General features: G+C 39.0%; 4 protein-coding genes across 4 annotated transcripts in view; 1 reads left to right on the forward strand and 3 right to left on the reverse strand.

Annotated features, from left to right (window-relative positions):
* The window catches only part of glis1b (GLIS family zinc finger 1b), a 132,003-nt gene extending 129,994 nt beyond the window's left edge, over positions 1-2,009 (forward strand). Inside the window, exons 11-12 of the mRNA XM_088077843.1 lie at positions 674-829; positions 989-2,009. Of these exons, the coding sequence (XP_087933969.1) occupies positions 674-829; positions 989-1,125 (293 nt within the window). The 3' untranslated portion in view covers positions 1,126-2,009. The remainder of the gene's footprint in view (positions 1-673; positions 830-988) is intronic.
* Positions 1,444-7,485, reverse strand: LOC121938512 (very long chain fatty acid elongase 4-like). Its single transcript, XM_042481754.2, has 7 exons — positions 7,346-7,485; positions 6,675-6,862; positions 6,457-6,537; positions 6,285-6,341; positions 6,085-6,199; positions 2,927-3,054; positions 1,444-2,710 (listed from the first exon to the last, which is right to left on the reverse strand). The coding sequence occupies exons 1-7, from the start codon at positions 7,401-7,403 to the stop codon at positions 2,549-2,551; spliced, it is 789 nt and encodes a 262-aa protein (XP_042337688.1). The 5' UTR covers positions 7,404-7,485; the 3' UTR covers positions 1,444-2,548.
* A 420-nt stretch (positions 7,486-7,905) lies between these two features.
* LOC121938521 (very long chain fatty acid elongase 4-like) lies at positions 7,906-15,077 on the reverse strand. Its single transcript, XM_088077845.1, has 9 exons — positions 14,977-15,077; positions 14,831-14,888; positions 12,998-13,185; positions 12,793-12,873; positions 12,564-12,620; positions 12,366-12,480; positions 10,265-10,392; positions 9,998-10,171; positions 7,906-8,479 (listed from the first exon to the last, which is right to left on the reverse strand). Exons 2-8 carry the CDS (start codon positions 14,886-14,888, stop codon positions 10,007-10,009), a joined length of 792 nt encoding a protein of 263 aa, XP_087933971.1. The 5' UTR covers positions 14,977-15,077; the 3' UTR covers positions 7,906-8,479; positions 9,998-10,006.
* Positions 15,078-16,439: 1,362 nt separating this feature from the next.
* LOC121962409 (very long chain fatty acid elongase 4-like) lies at positions 16,440-21,543 on the reverse strand. The gene is made up of 10 exons (XM_088077844.1): positions 21,254-21,543; positions 21,111-21,168; positions 19,750-19,937; positions 19,545-19,625; positions 19,379-19,435; positions 19,078-19,192; positions 18,755-18,882; positions 18,476-18,649; positions 17,067-17,109; positions 16,440-16,967 (listed from the first exon to the last, which is right to left on the reverse strand). The coding sequence occupies exons 2-8, from the start codon at positions 21,166-21,168 to the stop codon at positions 18,485-18,487; spliced, it is 792 nt and encodes a 263-aa protein (XP_087933970.1). The 5' UTR covers positions 21,254-21,543; the 3' UTR covers positions 16,440-16,967; positions 17,067-17,109; positions 18,476-18,484.
* Positions 21,544-22,230: the final 687 nt, after the last annotated feature.

Raw genomic sequence — 22,230 nt, forward strand, 5'->3', positions numbered from 1 at the left:
TTTTTATAACTTCCTACGAGGGGATTTACAGTGTCAGATCACTTGAATATATACATAAGAACACCCCTGTGTCCTTTTTCAAACACTCGCTGTACGAGCAGGCCCACATGAAAGGCCCGTGGCTCTGTCAGAGCATTTTTAGCACAGAAAGAGATTAGAGTCGTAGAGACAGAGTAGGGAAAACCACATGCCGGAAGCCTTTTCCCTGAGCTGAATTAGCCAACAAAATGCTGGCTCATGTATTCAGCTGTCTCTCAACGTCCTAGCATGGCAGGCTCAGCTGTCACTCCAGACCCTTTTTCCTAATGCCTTAAACACTGTTTTCCCTGTAAAGATCTACACATGGACGTCTCTCTAACCGCGCTGTGGTCGGGGAGTTGCGTAAAAGCGCTCCAGGCAAAGCTGCTTTCCCATTATCGTGACTCCTGCGGTCCATTCTGAGTACAAACTTGAGACGATGGGGACGAATGTTACATACTAGTGGGGCTGGCACAGTTAGCACGAGCACAAATATAGCATTGTCATAATTCGAGATCCACATTAAGTTTCATCCGGATGGAGGGGATGCTTACTGACCCTGGAAACAATCGCCCATAGACACTGGTGGCAGTCAATCAAGTCTGGCTTCTATTTTTCTCCTCCTCACTCCTCAACATCTTTTCTTATTTCCTAGAATACCAAGGCAGTTTTCAGAGCTGCTTTCATTTCGGAGACTCCTACAGGATGGAGCAAACTGTCAGTGGTGTCCACGTCCCAGGAGATTCTCACGCCTACACTTCCCATCAGCACAATGGCTTCCACATGTCAACTAGCAACACTGGCACTGCAGGTGAGCACATTTTAGCCAGAACAGGCATGCACTGATTGTGGCTGATGTTTTTGTTATTTACTCCTCATTTTGTTTAAAGGTCAATCTACCACGTATAATATAATTTCCTCTCAAATATAAAAACTTTAAACAAACTGCTTTTTAACGTGTCTATTGCAGGCTTTAACCTGACCCAGGAACTACAAGGCAGCGCAGGGTGCCAGTTCTCCTCCAGCCCAGAAGAGAGCATCTTCTTCCAGGTGGGCAACTTCGACCGCAGCCTGAGCCACATGTCGTCTGTCTACACGGAGACATAGAGCAACACTGGAGCAGGGAACGCTTCACCACACCCATCGCCTAACACTTGGATCCTATCTTCTCTTCTTCTCACCTGACACTGTCTGATGCTCAAGGTGCAACTGCCCAATAGTCCAGATAGGTAAGAGCAGTGATTCCCAACCTTTAAGGCTTCTGACGGCTTTAAACGTGAATTTCTCACCACAGGCAGCAAACAGTAATTTCTATGTCTTTGTGAATAATTTTCACATGTAAAATTATCTAATGGTTCCTCAGAAAAAGATCTGGTTCTTCCCATTCTTACTGTAAGTCGAAGAAAGAAATTAAACACACGTCTCTTATTTTAAAAGATCCATATGCTTTATTTCTTAAACTCAGTCAAATTTGTTGGGCAAGAACTCATCACATACACATACAGTTTTTTCAGTGTTTAAGGGATAGTTTGGATTTTTTTGATACGTGGTTGCACGAGGTACTTATCTATAGTCAGTGTTACGACACGTCCTGAGTTTAATGAGGCAGACCAGAGTGCCGTCCTGCTAAGCAGCAAGACATTTTAGTCACCTAAGGAATCAAATCAATCAGTTTAAGTGTATGCTATATTTAGTATATTTTCACCACTTTACTTTGGTGGTGCACATCTATGCTCTCTCCGAAGCCACTGAGAAACTGATGAAAAACAGTAATTTTACCTCGCAGAACATGGGGGCTGTTGGTCTACTGCAGCCTCAGTTTGCGCTATTGTGCGACTTTGGAGTTTTAAAGGGTTATTTCTGACTCTGACTATAGATAACCCAATACAACCCCGCTTCAAAAGATCCAAACTCTCTCTTTAATACATAAACTTCAAACACTACAACACTCCTGGATGGAAATGAAATGTCCTCTCCCTCCTCGTGTTATTCTCTGTAATCTACATCTTTCAATCTATTTGATTAAGTGTAGAAAAGAATATATCATTTTGCCGTGTTGTTTTAGCAGTGGGAAAACAAATGTTTGCATTTCTGTATTATGTTGTTAAATGTCTTTTTGGATTAATCTCTGAAGGAGGGTTTGAACTTATTAATTCTGCAATAATGCAGAGAAACAAACCTACTTTATTATTATGTGTATAAAATGTACAGTTTGTTTACAGCAATCATTTGAATGTTTGTCATTTCTCAGTTTAAGAAATAAATAATTGAATGATCACTGGCTCCATTTTTTAAAACACATTTAGATTACATATGATACTGAAAAAGCAGAGGGAACTCAAATTGTTCGGATTAATTACACAGGCCTTTCAAGTCTGACACCATGAGAAAAATGTTAAAACAATGGACATGTTGTTCCCTCTAGTGGACACTAGCAAATACTGCAGACAGAAAACACTCAAGCTGATAACACCGTCAGCTCCTCTTATAAAGCTGCAGTGTTTGTGTGTGAGGCCTCACCGTTGCGCCTTTATTTCTGCTTCTTCTTGAGGTAGCTCTGATAATAGAAGTTACTGAAGAGGATGATGAGGGTGACACAGTAGGTAAACACCAACATGTTCATGGCATCGGGGAAGTCGCACTCCGCAAAAAGGTTGTAGCCTGAGTGCAGGAGAAACAGCATGAGCTGCACCTGGAAAAGCAGTCAAAGAGAAAGTTCGGATCAGCCACAAACATAACACTGAACTCTTGTTACAACTCAATGATGTGCTGGAAAACCTTAGGTCCTGGCAATCATGTGGATCAAAAATCATGAAAAAAAAGTGTCACACTAAGTATGCTGTAAAATACCAGGACCCAAGGTTTGCCAGCAAAAGATTTTCCAAATATGAAGAGGGAGGCTACTCACCAGCTGCAGAGAGGTGAGGTATCTCTTCCACCACAGGTACTTCTGCATGTGCGGACCGAGCGCAGCCAGGCCGTAGTAAAAATACATCACGAGATGGATGAAAGAGTTGACCATGCAGATGAAGAACGCTGCAATACATAAACAGAAAAATGCAAACACGCTCAATTGCAAGAAATGTGTTTCATTTACAAATCCCAATTCCAACAAAGTTGGGATGTTGTATAAAACGTTAATAAAAACAATACAATGATCTGAAAATCCTTTTCAACCTATATTCAATTGAATGTACTACAAAGACAAGATATTTTATGTTCAAACTGATAAACTTTGTTTTTTTGCAAATCAAAAAACTCATTTTGGATTTGATGCAGCAATACGTTCCAAAGAAGCTGGGACAGGAGGAGGAATGCTCAAAAAAACACCAGTTTGGACAATCCACAGGTGAACTGGTTAATTGGAAACACGTGAGTGTCATGATTGGGTATAAAAGTAGTAAGCAAGGCTGGGGCAAGGTTCACCACTTTGTGAGCAACTGCGTTATCAAATAGTCCAACAGTTTAAGAACATTTCTCAATGTACAATTGCAGGGAATTTAGGGATTTAATCGTCTACAGTCAATAATATAATCTGGAGAAATCTCTGCACATAAGCAGCAAGGCCGAAAAACAACATTGAATGCCTGTGACCAAAACCAACATCATTCTGTAAAGGATATTACCACGCGGGCTCAGGAACACTTCGGAAAACCATTGTCACTCAACACAGTTCGTCACAACATCTACAAGTGCAAGTTAAGACTCTACCATGCAAAGCGAAAGTCATATATCAAGAACACCTAGAAACGCTGCCAGCTTCTCTGGGCCCGAGCTCATCTGAGATGGACTGACGCAAAGCGGAAAAGTGTGCTGTGGTCTGACAAGTCCACATTCAAACTGTCTTTGGAAATCATGGACGTCATGTCCTCCGGGCCAAAGAGGAAAAGGACCATCCAGACTGTTAGCGCAAAGTTCAAAAGCCAGCATCTGCGATGGTATGGGGGTGTGTTAGTGCCCATGGCATGGATAACTTGCACATCTGTGAAGGCACCATTAATGCTGAAAGGTACATACAGGTTGTGGAGCAACATATGCTGCCATCCAAGCAAGGTCTTTTTCAGGGACGTCCCTGCCTTTTTCAGCAAGACAATGCCAAGTCACATTCTGCATGTGTGACAGCAGCGTGGCTTCATCGTAAAAGCGTGCAGGTATTAGACTGGCCTGCCTGCAGTCTAGACCTGTCGACCACTGAAACTGTGCAGCGCATGATGAAGCACAAAATACAACAACGGAGACCCTGGACTGTTGAGCAACTAAAGTCCTACATCAAGCAAAAATGGGAAAGAATTCCACCTACAAAGCTTCAACATTAGTGTCCTCAGTTCCCAAACGCTTACTGATTGTTGATTGTTGTTAAAAGGAAAGGTGATGTAACACAGTGGTAAATATGCCCTTGTCCCAGCTTTTTTGGAATGTGTTGCAGGCATCAAATTCAAAATGAGTGAATATTTGCAAAAAAACAATAAAGTTAATCAGTTTGAACATTCAATATCTTGTCTTTGTAGTGTAATCAATTGAATATAGGTTGAAAAGGATTTGTAAATCATTATATTCTGTTTTTATTTACGCTTTACCAAACATCCCAACATTGGAATTGGGGTTTGTATGTGTGTATCAGTAAAAACATTCTGCATCATGTAGAGAAAAGAGAGTTCAAGTACTGACAGTGAGTAAATTAAGTATCAGCCTATACAAGTTTTAACTTGTGAGGCAGCAGACACCGTGGAAATATGCACTAAGGTTGCCCAGACTTTTTGTAAACATTACTGTTAAGTTTTAGAGCATTTCAGTCACATTTGACCAGGAGTCAGCATCCACTGATACACAGCAACTTAACCAAAGGCACACAAGCAATAAGTGTGATAAGTGAAAACAAAAGAGTGCACCAGAAAGCTGATTTGAAAGAATCAGTGAGGTTCAGGATGGCACTTAATGAGAGCGTGAATGACATACCATGTTTGGTAGTCATGGTAAGATACTGTGATTTGACTGTGAAGGAGGAGCTTTGCCGCTTAAAAACATATGCCTCAAGCAAAAAAAGGTGCAACAAAGTCTAAGTTTTTTTTTTGAGTATTTAAAGGAGCAAGATTATTTGACAATGAGATAATGCACACTTATTAATAAGAATATTTAGAAGTATTTCATTAAAAACAAAGACTTCCTAGTGTAAGCCCTTGTCAAAAATTATGGGGAAAAAAACATCATAGTATAGTATGTTTTCAAAAGTCATGGAAAAAATGTCACAGTATAGCTTGTCATCAAAAATACTAAAATGTCAGTACAAAAATATCATACTATAGCACATTATCAAAAATCATGAAAAAACTTCATAGTATAATAAGTGGTCAGAATTCATGAAAAAATACTATAGTGTATAAATGACTTAAAGAATCATGAAAAAGTCATAGGCTGGTATGTCATCAAAAACAATGAAAAATCATAGTATAGCATGTTGTCACAAATCATGAAAAGTATATAAAGTATTTGTCAAATATGAAAAAATTTCGTAGTATCACGTCGTCACATATTATTAAAAAACTTGTATAGCATGTCGTCATAAATCATGAAAAAATGTCATTACACAGTATGTCGAGAAAAAACAAGAAAAAACGTCATAGCATTGAAGGTTGTTAAATGTCATGAAAAAACATTATATTAGCATGTCGTCAAAAATCGTGGAAAAAGTAATCTCATAGTATGTCACAAAAAGACTCATTCGCATATCAGAAAAGTTTACGGTATATTACGTCATAAAATAGTTGCAACTCTTTTCAGCAGGATTCCTCGCCACTGAATCTTTTTTTTTTTTTTTTTACCAAAGATATGAGCGCGTGCATTTGCATTAACAGAACTGCCACTAGGAACACAGTCCCTCTGAAAAGACCTGTGATTTGCTACATCTCCTGTCACGGCTTCAATTTTCTAAAGCCTCCGTTTTCCCAGCAATGCCAAAATTACACAGCCTACCCCAGCTTCAATGTTAAGTGTTAGTCTTATCCCTCAAGTGACAATCTCCATCATGCAACAAGAGCGTACAGTCAATGATTGAAAGATTTGACTTACACTGTCCGCCAGGAACATACTTGATTCCCGCCCACCAGTTGAACATCAGGGGACCGTGGTGGAAAATGTGAAGGACCGTCAGCTGATTGTTCTTCTTCCTCAGGATGAAGAAGACCTGCACACACAGAGGAGGCTGTTACAGTTTTAACTCTGAATTCTGAATTTTACCGAGACTACAAATGTTTAAAATCAATACGCACCGTGTCACTGAGCTCTATGACTTTGGAGAAGTAGAACCACCAGCAGGCCCTGGCCATCTGGAGGAGCAATGGAAAAATGTGGGTTTTACATATTATTCATTCTGTGTTTTGGATTATCTTACTGTGAATTTGACCAAATTTCTGCACAAAGACATGAAAGACACCTGCTCACCCTGAGTGCCAGCGGGCTGTTGCTGTAATCTACGGGCTGACAGAGGAGGCTGTAGTTTGAGAGCCGGGATGTGTCCAGGAACTGGTAAAAGTTTACACAATCAATTCATGAAATAAACCGCCAAAGTAACTCCTATCAAAAAACAGAAGTTCCTAAGAGGAAGCAGCAGATAAAGCCTGTAAATCTGAATATTTGATCTGGTTTCAGCCCAAACTCACCTCGTAGAACATGTAGGCAGACAGGCCAACCATGGCAAAGTTGTAAACAATGAGAACAGCTTTGAGGTCAACGGGTTCTCTGTGTTTCATCAGACGAGGGCCGGCCCAGACCACACAGAGGTACACCAGGACGATGAGCGCCACCGGGACGGGGGAGTAGACCAGCAGCCACGGGTCAGTCCTCTTGTCTGGAACAAATAAAAACATATATTACAGGACACATCTCTGGCTGGAGCTACAAGTTTTAAGTGCTGCCTTGATTTGCCTAAACTTGCAAATAGGATTTTTGTTAAAAGTCTGCACATGAAATACCATGTTTTTACCATTTTTCTTGTTCAGATCAGCTGACCTGCTGTGTGAGCAGTTTTATGAATTCAAACCACATTCTGATTGAAACAAATTTGCACTTGGGCAAAAAAAAAAACAGTTTTCATCTGACAATGAAATAGCCCTCCCTATGTTTGTGTTCCCCTTTTCCTGCCACTCCTACTTGTCCACCAGTGTAACAGGCGTATATCACCCAAAGTAGCAGTACAGCTAACCATGTGACAAGCCACAAGTCATGCGAAGGCAATCTGTGGAGCACATCTGCAGCTCTCAGCTCCCACACACACCGGCTCATTGTTTAGACTCAAGTGTACATGCAGGAAAAGTAATAATAATCATCATACCTCCATTGTCCACTATCCTCTGGTGCACAGACAGGACACTTTGCCATGCAGAAGCCATCTTGAAGCTGGAAACAGAATGAACTTCAGTGATCGTGAAAAAACGCAGAGAAGATTTGAATCATTTCCTGTTTTTCTTCACTACCGTTTAGGGTTTCTCTTTTTTTATTGAGAGGATCAGTTGAGTGATACACGAGTAGCACAGCAGAGGGAGCCGTTTACTGCTTTAACGTGACCAATTTTCCCTTTCATTTTACCTTTCATTTGATGCTAATATTTTGTATTATTCAATTCATTTAATTAAACATTTTATGTATTTTTAATAAAATAAATGCTCTGTTGTCCTTCAAGCGATATAAAATGATTTACCTACTACATTTATTTACTTGTGAATTTAACTATTAAGCATGTCTATTTACTATATTTTGCTTTTTTTTACTGTTAACTTATAATACTGTTTTATACACATATATACCTATATATATATAAATATATATTTACAGAATGCGGGATTTTTACTTCTCAAATACCACATACCAAATCATTACAAAAAGAAATAGAAGTCATTATAACATGGAAAGTTTATTATTACAATAAAAAATAGCAGCTGTTTTTGTCAATTTATCTATGAGAAAAATATGTAAATAAATATAATATAATAATATATAGAATAAATCTTGATTAGTTGGCATTAAACTTTGTCGTATTTCTGCACTTTATTTAGATTAGTCACAATAAAGTGATAAAACTATTATCTATAATGAGGTCATTACAAATAGAACTACATTGTTGATTCACAAAAAATCCTTTCAAGAAAATAACAAGAGCAACATTTTTCCCCATTTTATGATATTTTAGAAACTGATCATGTCAGAATAATTTGATGCATTTTGTATTTGATTTCTCGTGATTGGTGCACAGTAATCCCTACGTATGGCGACAGAAGGCTGATGCTTTGACAATAAGGCATGTGTGCTTTTCTGCTTCCATCCAACACCATCAAGATTCCTGTTTAACGTGTTGAAGGAGCTGAGGGGCAGCTGTCTGCTGCCGCTGTGAGCAGTGCTCAGTTTGGGTTTTTTTGAGGTCTGTGGTGTCTCGTTTACTTTGAGCCGGAGTGCTTCTGCCTTTTTCATCCTATGCGAGAAAAGTAGAGACAAATGAAGGTGAAATCTGTTACAACTTCACTTTACATAATCCCAGTTATTAAAACCCTAGTCACACAGGGAAAGTATTACATGAGGACCTCTAGTAATTTGACTGTGATTTTAATTCAGTGTGCACAGCCATGTCCATAATATATAAGGTAAAAATTCCAGGGCAAATTACCTACCATATTTCGGCAAACACAGAGGTCATGGGATAATATTAGTCTCATGTGAATCAGCATCTCTGTGATTTGTTACTGACTTGGGGTAGTTTGGAAGTTTCTTTTGTTTGTTTGTTTGTTTGTTTGTTTGTTTTCCTCCATCATGAAACACCTCAGTCTGACTTTAACTGGACTCGGTGAGCTGCACACGCTACTAGTCGCGCTGGCCTGCTTTTGTGATTAGGGATAGGGACTGTTCTTTATTTATGAGGGGAAGAGATGCTGCAAAATGGGTCAGGCATTAAAAAAATGTACGCACTGAAGAAGGACTTGTGTTTTTAATTTTGGCTTAGCTGAGGGACAAACAACTTAAAAAGGTAGTGTTTCATTTTTGTTTTAAATAAAAAAAGTCACACCCCAGCCACCCTCCTCTTCTGAAAAATAAAAGACAGACACTGCTTATCCTGTGTGAATGAGCCGCATGAAACACAGCTGTGGGGGGAGTAATTTCTAAATTACGTGAGGTCCTCAGGTAAAACTAGTCCAATGCAAATAAGGCTTTAAGTGAATAAACTGCAGATTCAAACTGCAGTGTGATAACAGGGAAAACTCACTGAAATCCTGTGATGTGACACATTAAAAGTGCTTTTAAAGTTTTTGGTGTCGGCTACAGAATCATCTTAAACTGCACTAATTTAAGCCTGGAAGATATTTTTTAAACAGGATTAAGGACTTTTTAAACACTCAATGTACTTGTCTGGCTGCTGAACGCTGCTAATTTTAGTTGTTTACTATAAATTGGCTGATAATTGCTTTTAAGTCTTTTCTTTGTTTCTGTTGGTTGTTTTTTTTATTCTGTGGGTTGTTAACTTTTTGCTGTTGTGTCTGTTTCTTCCTTTAAACAAATTCCTCATGCTGCTGTCTTGGCCAGGACTTCCTTGAAAAAGAAGATTATGAATTTCAATGGGATTTTTCCTGGTTGAATAAATTTCTCAGTTTAAGAAATATGTAATCGAAGCGATCGCATGTCTCTTATTTTGGCTGGACCCCAGCAAAGCGAGGCTCCAGCCAGTCTGTCACTCAGTGACTGTTGTAAAATAGTCAATGTTTAAGTTTGACTGCAAAGCTTAATTGTATCCGTGCAAAGATCAAGTCTAATCTTTTTTCAGTATCTATCGATCTGACACTTGATAAAGAGCACCATGAGAAAAATGTTCAGACTGTGGGCATGTTGTCCCCTCTAGTGGACACCAGTGAGGACTGCAAGGAAAAACACCTTCAAGAGGACTCAACACTTTGACAGCTCCTCTAATACAGCCGCAGTGTGTTTGTGTGTGAGGCCTCACCACTGCGTCTTATTTCTGCTTCTTCTTCTTGAGGTAGCTCTGATAATAGAAGTTACTGAAGAGGATGATGAGGGTGACGCAGTAACTAAACACCACCAGGTTCATGGAGTCAGGGTAGTCACACTCTGTGAACAGGTTGTGGCCCGAGTGCAGGAGCACAAGCAGAAACTGCACCTGGAGAGGCAAACGGACGACACTTCAGATCGGCTTATTTCAAAAACATGTTGTATTTACAATTCTTCTTATACGGAGCAGGAGGACACTCACCAGCTGCAGAGAGGTGAGGTATCTCTTCCACCACAGGTACTTCTGCATGTGCGGGCCAAACGCAGCCAGGCCGTAGTAAGAATACATCACTATGTGAACAAAGGTGTTGACCTGGCCGATAAAAAATGCTGCAGGATACGAACAAAAAAATGCAACAAACTCAGTGTGGCAAAAAGTGGGGGGGGGGTTTTTTCACTTATTTATTTAACTCAGTAGAAATGTTTTCCATCATGTAGAGAAAGGAAAGTTTAAGTACTGATAGTGAGTGAATTAATTATCAACTGGCACAAGTTTTAACTTGTGACGCAGCAGACACACTGTGGAATGATGCAGTAAGATGCCATAAGGTTACCAAAACATTTTATTAGTATTAACAAATTTAGTTTCATTAGACAGTGTTAATTATCTGCTTTCATTTGCATTTATATAAACAATATCTCTGCAATGTACCAGACAGGAAGTGACCACAAAGATGATGAAGAATAAGACTCAATGATAAGTTATAGTAACAGAGAAATTACTTTGTTCTTGGATTGAAATTTATTCTGATTGTGAGTTAGTTTGATTTTTGTCAGTTTTTGCAGCCAACAGAAGTCTGAGTTAGACATTTGGTGGAACGGTATCTTTAGATTTTTTTTCTATTTTATTTATTTATTTTATTCATTCCACAAAAACAAACCCTGAAGCTCCCGGTGACTAAATTAAATGTCTGCTGTCATGGCTGTACCTGGCGCAGAGGCATAGAAATGAATTTAGCAGCTGGATGTTCAAGATTATTTTGGGGGGCTTTTTACCTTTATTTGAGAGGACAGTTTATGCATGAAAGGAGGAGAGAGAGGATGACATGCAGCAAAGGGCTGAGGCTGGAATCAAACCTCCAGCTGCTGTGGAAAGGACATACCCTTTTGTACAGGGGCGCGCCTGCTCTACCAATTGAGCTACTGGGCGCCTCGTAATTGGCTGTGAGAACTGATTCTGATTTTAATTCATTAACACAGCAGGGCAATGTTTTTTAGCAAATGTGACTCAAACAGGGGTAAATGGTGTAGTTGACGAGGACTATTTTCAGCTGTGGATTAATACCAAGTTGCAACCTCAGGGGCTGAAAAATGAAGCAAACACATAAGTGCCAAAAAAACTTTGTCGGGCTCCAGAGGAGAGAAAATCCCCACAGATCCCCATGTTAAAATGGCCAACTCTAGGGATAAACATGTATACAGCCTGATACAAAAAAATGGTTTTAGTCTCTACAGTTAATTTAAACATTCACTACAAATGTACAGGAACTCACCCCTTTTTTATTTTATTAGGGCTTAACCCTTTGAAACCTGAGCAGATTGATTAGATTTCTTTCCCAAAAACATGGAGAGAAGGTTATGATCAACTTAACAACACATGGCCCATAAAAAAGCAAGAAATTAGTAAAAAGTTACGAGAAAATTACCTAAAAATAAGCAAAAAAGAGAAAAGTAAGTACATGACCCAAAATAAGTGCAGAAAAACAAAATGTTTTCTTTTCTGTAACATAATTTTAAATACATAATAATAATGATTATAATATATATATATATATATATAAATATAAATAATGGACATGTTATCCCTAGTTTTTGATATTTTTCTAACAATTACCCCAATTATTGAATGACAGGTTGTCTTGCTCGGCTTCTCGGTCAGCACCAGCCTCTCGCCCAAATGTGGTCACTTCTGGCTCCAAAAAACCAAGATGGCAGCAGCTGAAATGCTGAACTTGAGGCTTTAAAATGAGAGTTCACAAACCAATGGAATTTCCCTCTGAGGAAAATTGTACTTTGTGATAATGGGCTTTATAAATAAAATTGAACTGAATCAAACCCACATTCCCCATCCAGGACTGTGGCTGCAAATGTCAATCCACAGCTGAAAATAGTCCCCGATAATAAAACCATTTACTCCTGTGTGAGTAACACTTGATAAGAACTACAGTTCCCAGCTGCTTTAATGTATTAGAATCAGCTTTAATGGCCCATTACTGCATACAGTAATATAGTAAATGTTGTACATATTAGGTGGTGTATATAGTCCAAGAAAGTAGTATAGATAAATAGAATAGCTTACTCACACTGTCCGCCGGCCACATACTTGACTCCCGCCCACCAGTTGAAGATCATGGTGCAGTGGTGGTAAACATGAAGGAACGTCAGCTGGTTGTTCTTCTTCCTCAGGATGAAGAAAAGCTGATCAAGAGGAGAAGGCTGTTACAGTTCCTACTCTGCATTCTGAAATCCACTGATACTTCAACCATTTAACAAATACGCACCGTGTCACTGAGCTCTATGACCTTGGAGAAGAAGAACCACCAGCAGGCCCTGGCCATCTGTGGAGAGGAAACAACAGAGTTTTATATATTATTTTTTCACGTAACTGCATTTTTTTATCTTTGAAATTCCCCTGCTGTATGGCAGGATTATGTTACTGCCAATTATGTTCCACTTGCAGTTTTTTAAAGACTGAATTTCTGCAAAAACACATCCGTTAATCTTGCTTACCCTGAGTGCCAGCGGGCTGGTGCTGTAGTCTACGGGCTGACAGAGGAGGCTGTAGCTCGAGAGCCAGGACGTGACCAGGAACTAGTAAATATTGACACAATTTCTGCATGAAATGATACACCCCTAACATATCCACTTATATCAAAGAACAGAAATCCCTCTTCCTGAATACTTCATCACTGATCTGGTTTCAGCACAAACTCACCTCGTAGAACATGTAGGCAGACAGGCCGACCATGGCAAAGTTGTAAACAATGAGAACAACTTTGAGGTCAACGGGTTCTCTGTGTTTCATCAGACGAGGGCCGGCCCAGACCACACAGAGGTACACCAGGAAGATGAGCGCCACTGGGACGGGGGAGTAGACCAGCAGCCACGGGTCAGTCCTCTTGTCTGGGACATAATGAACTCTGAGTCAGGGACTATTTACAAACGAATACATATATTACAGGACACATCTCTGGCTGGAGCTACAAGTTTTAAGTGCTGCCTTAATTTGCCTAAACTTGCAAATAGGATTTTTGTCAAAGTCTGCACATGAAAAATTTTTAAAGTTTTACTTGTTCAGATCAAATGACCTGTTGTGTGTGCAGTTTTGTGATTGCAAACCAATGCTTATATATTGTATTATTTTATTCCATGTTTGTCATAATATAGTCTATAATTTTCTTTAAAAAAAAATCGTGTCCACAAAGTGATATATTTATTTACTAGATTTATGCACTTGTGAACTTAGACATTACACTTGTCTATTTCTTATATTTGCTGTTAATAATACTGCTGTTTTATCACTGTTTACTTATTATATTGCTCTCTTTTTGACTGATGTGCACTTATTATATTGTGTTTGTTTTATTGATGCTTCACTATCCCCTTAGTTGCAGTAATTATGCAAATATCCCTGCTGTGGGACTAATAAAGGACTATTTCATCTTAGTTTAGAGATGCCGATTTAGATTATTAATACAAAATACTCAATATCCATTATAATGTATTATTTTCAAATAAGCTATCCATCACTACATAAAGTTTTTAAAACTATACGTGCCTTTATCAGCTGCAACATTATTCTGATGCGCACATTGATGCATTGATAATAATAATGATCCAATAATGTAATATCTATGTTATCTTGAAATGGGCCATTGTGGGTGCCTGGTGGCTTAGTTGGTAGGGCGGGTGCCCCATGTGCCGAAGATATGTCCTTGCCACAGTGGCCGTGGGTTTGATTCTGTTGCATGTCATCCCCTCTCTTCTACACGTAAGCTGTTCTGTCTGAATAAAGGCAAAAAAGCCCAAAAAATAATAATCTTTAAAGGGGGGGGTGGGGAGGGGGCATTGAACATGATGACTACTTTTACTTTTTGTACTTTAAGTAATTTTAATGCAGATTTTTTATTTTTACTAAGTAAGATTTTGAATGCAGGGCTTGTGGTGGAAAAAGTATTCAGAACTTTTATTTTCTGAAAATCTTCTTCCACCACTGGCCCTATAAAATAAAATAAATCTCCTATAAAAGCGGGAGTGGACCAGCAGCCACGGGTCAGTCCTCTTGTATGGAACATAATGAACTCTGAGTCAGGGACAATTAGAAATGAAAACATACATTAAAGGACAAAACTCTGGCTAGAGCTACAAGTTTTAAGAGCTGCCTAGAGTTGCCCAAACTTTCAGCAGGGACAGTTTAGTTGAACCTGTAGACCAGTTTGTCTTGTTCCTATTCAGCTCACATAACCTATGAATGCAAGCCAAGTCAAATAAAATATTACATTGAGTCAGTGGCACTGGAGAAAAATAAAAGCCGGTATAAGTCTGACAATAAATTGTTCCTCCCTGTGTTTGTGTCCCTGTCCCTGTCCCTCCCAGTCCTCTATGTCCACCAGTGCAGAGATATAACAGTAGCATGGAGGCTAATCAGGTAACAAGCCACACAGCAGTTAGACAAAGTGGGGAGCAAATCTGCAATTCCTAACTCCCACACACACATGCTTGTTTGCACTAAACTGTATATATGTCGAAACAATCATCTTCATCATACCTCCATTGTCCACTATGCTCTGGTGCACAGACAGGACACTTTGCCATGCAGACACCATCTGGAAACACAAAGAATATTTATCATAGCAAGTTTACGACCAAAAGTCAAACAGTCAAATCTGTGGCAGTCAAAGATCTGAGACATACCTCGATACAGGTGTTTCAGCGATAAACTTCAGTGACAACTAAAAAGAACTGACAAATTACAATCACTTCCTGTTTGACTGGTCTGGGTTTGGAGAGTTTTTTTTTTTTTTTGAATCTTTTTTTTTGACAGGAGCAGTTGGTTGATACATAATTACCACAATAGGGGGAGCTGTTTCCTGTCACAATGTAACTTTTTTTTTTTTTTTACTTTACATTTGTGGTTTATATTCAGTATTATTTTAAGTATTTAATTTGTATTATTTTAAGTATTTTATTACACTTTTACATATTTTTGGGAAAATAAAGCTCTCTTGTCCACCAAAGGATACAGACAGAGATAGATTAATGCAAACTACCAATAAACTACTCAGCTATGATGTTTTATTACAGAAAACCCAGCACTAAATTAAAATTAGACCTGTCTTTGCCAGCTGAGACATTACAGTGACACCAGTGCTTAAATGATAAACCAGTGAGCCCTTTTACACACATCAGCCACAACAGTAAAAAACACTGATCGTCTTGTTACTATCAAGGACTTCTGTTGGAAAATCTTGAGTCCTGGCTTTCATGTGGAAGACACTCGACACGTCGCACCCATTCAAACACCGCTGCAGACCAAGTACACTTAAGTACATAACTTAAGAGTACTGTCTCACACCACAAAAATGTTCAGAGGAACCTGACAGAGAACTTCAAGTGTCATCCTGGTGTCTAAATTCCCCACATCCCAATCCGATCAAGCATCTGCGGGACGAAACAATAACGAGTCTGATTCATGGTGGAGCCTCTTTGGACCGGATTTGACTCTGACCGGTAACGGTGTGGACACAGGACTTCTGGCAGTGTCTGTTGTCTGTGGCAGCAGATCATTTGGGCTGCGGGGTGGGGTATCTTCACACCCCATGGGCACTCGACTGGATTAGGATCTGGGTAATTTAGAGGTCAGGTCGACACCTTGACCTCTTCGTTATGTTCCACCAAACAGATTTTGCAGTGTGGCGTGGTGCACTGTGCTGTGGAGGGTGTCGGTCCCATGATGGGGGCCACTTTGTCTGCAACAGTGTTTTGGTGAGTGGTGTGTGTCGGGCGGCATCCACATGACTTCCAGGACCAAAGGTTTCCCAGAAGAACATTGCAATGTAACAAAATGATCAACGATATTCACTTCACCTCTCAGGGGCCTGATGTCGTGGCTGGTCGGTGGACATTATTCTTATATGGGCTATTTTGCATGATATATGCTTTTATTTTTGGTACTTCAAGTGTATTTTAATACTAATATTTTTGTACTTTAACTTAAGTATGATTTAAATGCAGAAATTTTACTAGTGACTATAACATGTATGATTTTCTATCAAAATACCGTCTTTAAAAATCAACAGGTCACTCTTACACAGAAAAAGCATGTTCTTCTAATAAGATATGTGGTTGATCATTTCGCCATAATAAAAATACAGAAACATTTTTGACCACCTTTATAACTCAAAGTTAATTTCTGTAGACTTTTTGTCCACTTACATTAAATTTTATTGTAGTAATAAACATGACAATTAAATTACATACTGTTGTAAAACATGTAGACTATTCATACCATACTGATAAATACAGTATCTAAAGTGAGGTCATTACAAATCAAACTACACTTAAGATTCACTCAATGTCCCTATGGCAACATCACAGGAGTGAAACACTTAAAATAACATTTTAAAACCTGATCTTGCTGGTATAATTTGATGATTTGTAATTTCCATGATGGGACCATAGAAATACTTTCATGTGATAATGTGCTGTGATGCTTTAACATGTGCATGAGAGGGCATCATGTATGACTTTCACACGCGCAGTACCATTTGTTTCCTGTTTAACTTTGTTGACGGAGCAGCTGAGGGAGCACCGTCTGCTGAAGCTGTTAGCTGCACTCAGTTTGGCGTTTTTGAGGTCTGGTTTTCTGTCAGTCTTAATGCTGATGTACTTCTGCCTTTTCCATCCTAGATTAAGACAAGAAGAGACAAATAATTAAGGTGGGATGCTTTATAAGTATATGATTATAAAAAAGGAAAAAATTCGAAGTAAACAGAAGAACTTACCTTAGAGTTTTCTTCTGCTGATGGAGTCGCAAAGCTTCACAATCTGCAGGAGAGTCAAACATGTTGATCCCATTCATTCAGACTACACATGAGCAGTGTATGGATGCTCACTCACTCTGCCATCACAAGTTTTTGATTCAAACTCAACGACTACATTATACCTTCCCTTTAAATGCTCTGAAACTCAATGAAACTGCAGCTTTAATTTGCAGTGTGACATCAGGGAAAACTCCCCTGAAATCCTATAATTCCACACATTGAAGCTGCAGTAAGTGTCTCTACACATCAAAAGTACAACATGCTTTCTGTCCACTTACGTTGCTGCAGGAACTGCTCAGTTACACATCACGTGCACATGCAGTTTTTTTCAGTGCTAATAAACACTTAACAGTGCACAACTCCTGAATGAAAATGAAATGTCCTCTCCCTCCTCATGTTTTTTATTTCTAATCACTATCTTTTTATTTCCGTGTGTATACAGTTTATGTTCCATATAGTGTAGAAAAATTATATATCATTATGCCATACTGTTTTAGCAATGGAAAAAGTGTGCTTCCTATTTTGTATTTTAATAATCGCTTTTTTTGAACTCATTAATTCTGTGTGCAGAGAAACAAACCTACATAATTATTATTATTATATGTATGTAATATACACTTTTTTTGCAGTTTGTTTCTATGCTGCTTTAAAGTGGAGTAAATTGCCACAAGAGCTAAGACTAGAGACAAAGCTGACCACTTACAAATCCAAAAGAAAGGCCTCTCTTCACTATTGCTTTCAATAAGTTACCTTTTAAATCATTTTATTGTTCTTTTATATTCCATGTGCTCTTCACTGTTTGTTCTATTGATTTTGATTGTTTTACTCTGTGTGCTTTTGATGCTTGCTTTTATGACTTCATCATCTGTTGCTCCTTTTTACTTGTGTAATCTGTCAAGCACGTTGGGATGCCTTTGGGTATGAAATGTGTCACATAAATGACATGTCATATGTTAACTACTGCAATCAATTTTCAGGTTCAAGTTTAAGTTTGTCATAAGACAAGATAACACTTAACACCACAGCGGGAAAATTCAAGAGTCTAAAACTGTGTAAGACGTTGCAATGAAAAGCTTGTGCTCAGCTGCAGTCTCTGCCTACATCTTTGGTCTTCCCGCCGTGGCTGTCGCTGGTGCAGAGGCAGAACAGTTTGGCCTCCCGTTTGGTGGGTTGTTGTTCTAACTTTCTCAAGGAACCACACAGTAGATGTGATATTTCAATAAACTGCCCTCTACAGTTTGGGAGAATATTGGTCTGTAGCACAGAAAAATCCACAAAAAGCATGAAAGATACATTTCCTCATAACGTCAGCCCCTGTCTGTGCATTAAGCATAACTTTAGTCTCAGTGTGTTTGTGTGTGACGCCTCACCGCTGCATCTTATTTCTGCTTCTTCTTGCTGAGGTAGCTTTTTATATAGAAGTTACTAAAGAGGATGATGAGGGTGACGCAGTAACCAAACACTACTATGTTCATGGAGTCGGGGAAGTTGCACTCTGTGAACAGATTGTAGCCCGTGTGCAGGAGGAAAAGAAAAAACTGCACCTGGAGAGGCAGTCGAGAAAAAGTCACAATCAGCTAAGCTTGTTTCACAAACACTTTGTGCTATATATTCACAATTCTTCTCACACAGAACAGGAGGACACTCACCAGCTGCAGAGAGGTGAGGTATCTCTTCCACCACAGGTACTTCTGCATGTGCGGGCCGATCGCAGCCAGGCCGTAGTACGAATACATCACTATGTGAACAAAGGTGTTGACCAGGCCGATGAAGAACGCTGCAGAATATAAACAGAGGGAAAACAATCAGAGCAGCAATAAGAAAACAGGATGTTTCACTCATTTATCTAAGCAAGTAAAACATGACAAACATGTAGCTCAAAGATTGTTCAAGTCCTGCGAGTATGATAAGCATCAAAATCCACAATGTTATGAATGCCACTTACAGTCAATGACTAAATTATCTGACTTACACTGTCCGCCGGCCACATACTTGACTCCCGCCCACCAGTTGAAGATCATGGTGCCGTGGTGGTAAACATGAAGGAACGTCAGCTGGTTGTTTTTCTTCCTCAGGATGAAGAAGATCTGCTCACAGAGATGAGGATTTTACAGATTCAACTCTGGAATCAGGGTACCCACACATTTTCATGGACAAAATTCCAAAACTTTTTTATCACTTCTCAAGGACCTATAATAATTGTTATAATAATTGTTATTCTTGCCAAACCACCTTTTTTCAAACCTTTCAGATTCAAACTCAGAAATACGCACCGTGTCACTGAGCTCTATGACCTTGGAGAAGAAGAACCACCAGCAGACTCTGGCCATCTGGAGGAAGGAAACAATTGAGAAATACAAGTTCGACATATTATTCACCCTGTCTGTAGCTTGTGAAAGACCAAATTTCTGCACAAAGACATGAAAGACACCTGCTCACCCTGAGTGCCAGCGGGCTGGTGCTGTAGTCTACGGGCTGACAGAGGAGGCTGTAGCTCGAGAGCCAGGATGTGACCAGGAACTAGTAAATATTGACACAATTTCTGCATGAAATGATACACCCCTAACATATCCACTGATATCAAAGAACAGAAATCCCTCTTCCTGAATACTTCATCACTGATCTGGTTTCAGCACAAACTCACCTCGTAGAACATGTAGGCAGACAGGCCGACCATGGCAAAGTTGTAAACAATGAGAACAACTTTGAGGTCAACAGGTTCTCTGTGTTTCATCAGACGAGGGCCGGCCCAGACCACACAGAGGTACACCAGGAAGATGAGCACCACCGGGACGGGGGAGTAGACCAGCAGCCACGGGTCAGTCCTCTTGTCTGGAACATAATGAACTCTGAGTCAGGGACTATTTACAAACGAATACATATATTACAGGACACATCTCTGGCTGGAGCTACAAGTTTTAAGTAGGGATGCACAAAAATACCGACACTTCATCGGTATCAGCAGATATATGCTTTAAAAATCAAATATTTAGTATACTATTATTATGTTATTAATATTATTATTATTATCATTTTCTTTAACTGCTTGCGCCACAGTGTAGAGGGAGGTTGTGGAGGGTGGGCTTGGGTGGGTAGAGGAAAGTGGGCATAATATACTGATACTGAACAGTCATCTGTCTTTTCCTGTTAAATCAAATAAAACACCAAAAATAAAATAAAATAAAATAAAATAAAATAAAATAAAATAAAATAAAATAAAATATCGGAATCAACCAACATGGTGATTTCCAATGATATCAAAAACCTTTTTTAATTTGACAACATGAACAGGTACAAAACATCAACCCTAGTTTAGGTATATTTCTTATTTTGCACAATGAATAAATACATGTATGAGAAGCATTTTATTTCATGTTTCTATCTGCTGGTGGGCCATCACCATAAGAGTATGCATAATATGATGTTAATGCCACTAAAGAAGAGACTTGATGATCACTAAAATTATGTGGAGATAAAAAGGATATATCAATATCTAAATCCAAGTTGTATTTACATCTGCAAAAATATCGTGCAACCCTGGTTTTAAGAGCTCCTTCCCACAGATTTTTGTTTTGGTCTGTAAAGGAAGCAACAGGTTAGTTACAGTTTGCCTGGTTCAGCTCAACTCAGAGGGCCTGTTTGTGCAGATTTATGAATGTGAACTAAATCAGAATCAAACATTAAGTAATTCGCACTTGAGGAAAATTAGAGGTAGTTTCAGCCTGAAGGGTCCTCCCTGTGTTTGGGCTCAATGTTCCTCTCACTATGTTCACCACTGTAACAAGATAATGTCATTTCAAAAAGTGGCATGATGGATAATCATGTGACAAACCACAAAGCAGTCATTGTGAAGAGAAGCTGGGAAGCACATCTGCACCTCCCACACACACAGCCTTCTTGTTCAGACTGGGAATCTCTGTACAGCACAGTTGCAATATCAGATGGGAGTTTGCCGCAAAACTAAAGCAAAATGAGCTGCAAATGTACGAAAACTTATCCTCATACCTCCATTGTCCACTATCCTCTGGTGCACAGACAGGACACTTTCCCATGCAGAAGCCATCTGGAAACAAAGTAAATATGGATGAAATAAAGAAACTCAAAAAAGAGGAAAAATAACGGAATTTGTTGCATAAAAAAACACTCACTGACGCACACCTTGCAGTCGGTGCTTGGGCGGAAAAAGTCAGTAAACACGTGGCATGCTGGAGCACCTTTGGACGCTACCTGATAAACAAGTATTACCAGAGTTCAACTTGAGCGCGCTGGAGCCAAATTCAGAATTTTCCACGATGATGAAACAATGAAGAAAATCTGAACCGACCAGCCGGACCAGAGACACTCCCTACAGCTGCGAGAGACAAAACTACACACGAAAAAAATCACTGCACACAGGCACATTGAGGCGCGTTCACGAGGGCGCGTGTCACACCGTCAACTTGAAACTTCTGACGTAAAATGCTGTTGCTGATATTCAATAAACTCGATTATCTAATGTATTTTGTTCTTATCAATATGACTCCATCTATTATACAATTGTCTTTAAAAAAAACAATGCGTAATTGCAGAAACTGTCAGGCAGTACAGAACAACATCCAATTAAACCTGTAGTTTAACTACATTTTGCAGCAGCTTGATAATTCAACAACATTCATATTTCAAGATTCAAGTAGTATATTACTTCTTTTTTTTTGCCATTTTGCGCAATTAAATACTGAAACTATAAACAATTTTGGTGCATAAGGGAAAGAATGATTTCATGTTATTTATTTTACAATTACTTCTCTGCAGTAATTGAACCCTTTTTAACCACAATTGGTCATAATTGTTTATTGTTGCTTGCGTTTTGCCCAGAGACGTTGTTGAATGCTATATTAGATGTAAAACAACTAACTGAGTAACCCCCACCTCGAGCTTCTGGATGCAGCTCTCTGATGGACACATAACAGAACCAAAGCTTACGTTCTTTGCACTTTCCCATAATAGTGATTTTTTTTTTTTTTTTTAATTTATGAACTTGGGAATCAGTAGATAGTTTTCTGTAATAAATTCAATTAAGTGGCTTATTTTTGCTGGCTATTAACTTTTTTTTTGTCATAATTTTGTATCGCATGCACATTTTTTT

The sequence above is a fragment of the Plectropomus leopardus genome, chromosome 5 (assembly GCF_026936395.1).
Source record: "Plectropomus leopardus strain MGB_pleo_1.0 chromosome 5, ASM2693639v1, whole genome shotgun sequence".
NCBI classification, from domain to species: Eukaryota; Metazoa; Chordata; class Actinopteri; order Perciformes; family Serranidae; genus Plectropomus; species Plectropomus leopardus.

Coding starts and splice junctions, on each gene's coding strand:
- LOC121938512 (XM_042481754.2), bottom strand. CDS start 7,403: ATGGCTTCTGCATGGCAAAGTGTCCTGTCTGTGCACCAGAGGATAGTG. Junction 6,863..7,345: donor GAGGATAGTGGACAATGGAG/GTATGATGATTA, acceptor TATTTGTTCCAG/ACAAGAGGACTGACCCGTGG. Junction 6,200..6,284: donor TCATAGAGCTCAGTGACACG/GTGCGTATTGAT, acceptor CTGTGTGTGCAG/GTCTTCTTCATCCTGAGGAA.
- LOC121938521 (XM_088077845.1), bottom strand. CDS start 14,888: ATGGTGTCTGCATGGCAAAGTGTCCTGTCTGTGCACCAGAGCATAGTG. Junction 13,186..14,830: donor GAGCATAGTGGACAATGGAG/GTATGATGAAGA, acceptor ATTATGTCCCAG/ACAAGAGGACTGACCCGTGG. Junction 10,172..10,264: donor ACCTCACCTCTCTGCAGCTG/GTGAGTGTCCTC, acceptor TTGCCTCTCCAG/GTGCAGTTTCTGCTTGTGCT.
- LOC121962409 (XM_088077844.1), bottom strand. CDS start 21,168: ATGGCTTCTGCATGGGAAAGTGTCCTGTCTGTGCACCAGAGGATAGTG. Junction 19,938..21,110: donor GAGGATAGTGGACAATGGAG/GTATGAGGATAA, acceptor ATTATGTTCCAG/ACAAGAGGACTGACCCGTGG. Junction 19,436..19,544: donor CCAGCCCGCTGGCACTCAGG/GTGAGCAGGTGT, acceptor TCCTTCCTCCAG/ATGGCCAGAGTCTGCTGGTG.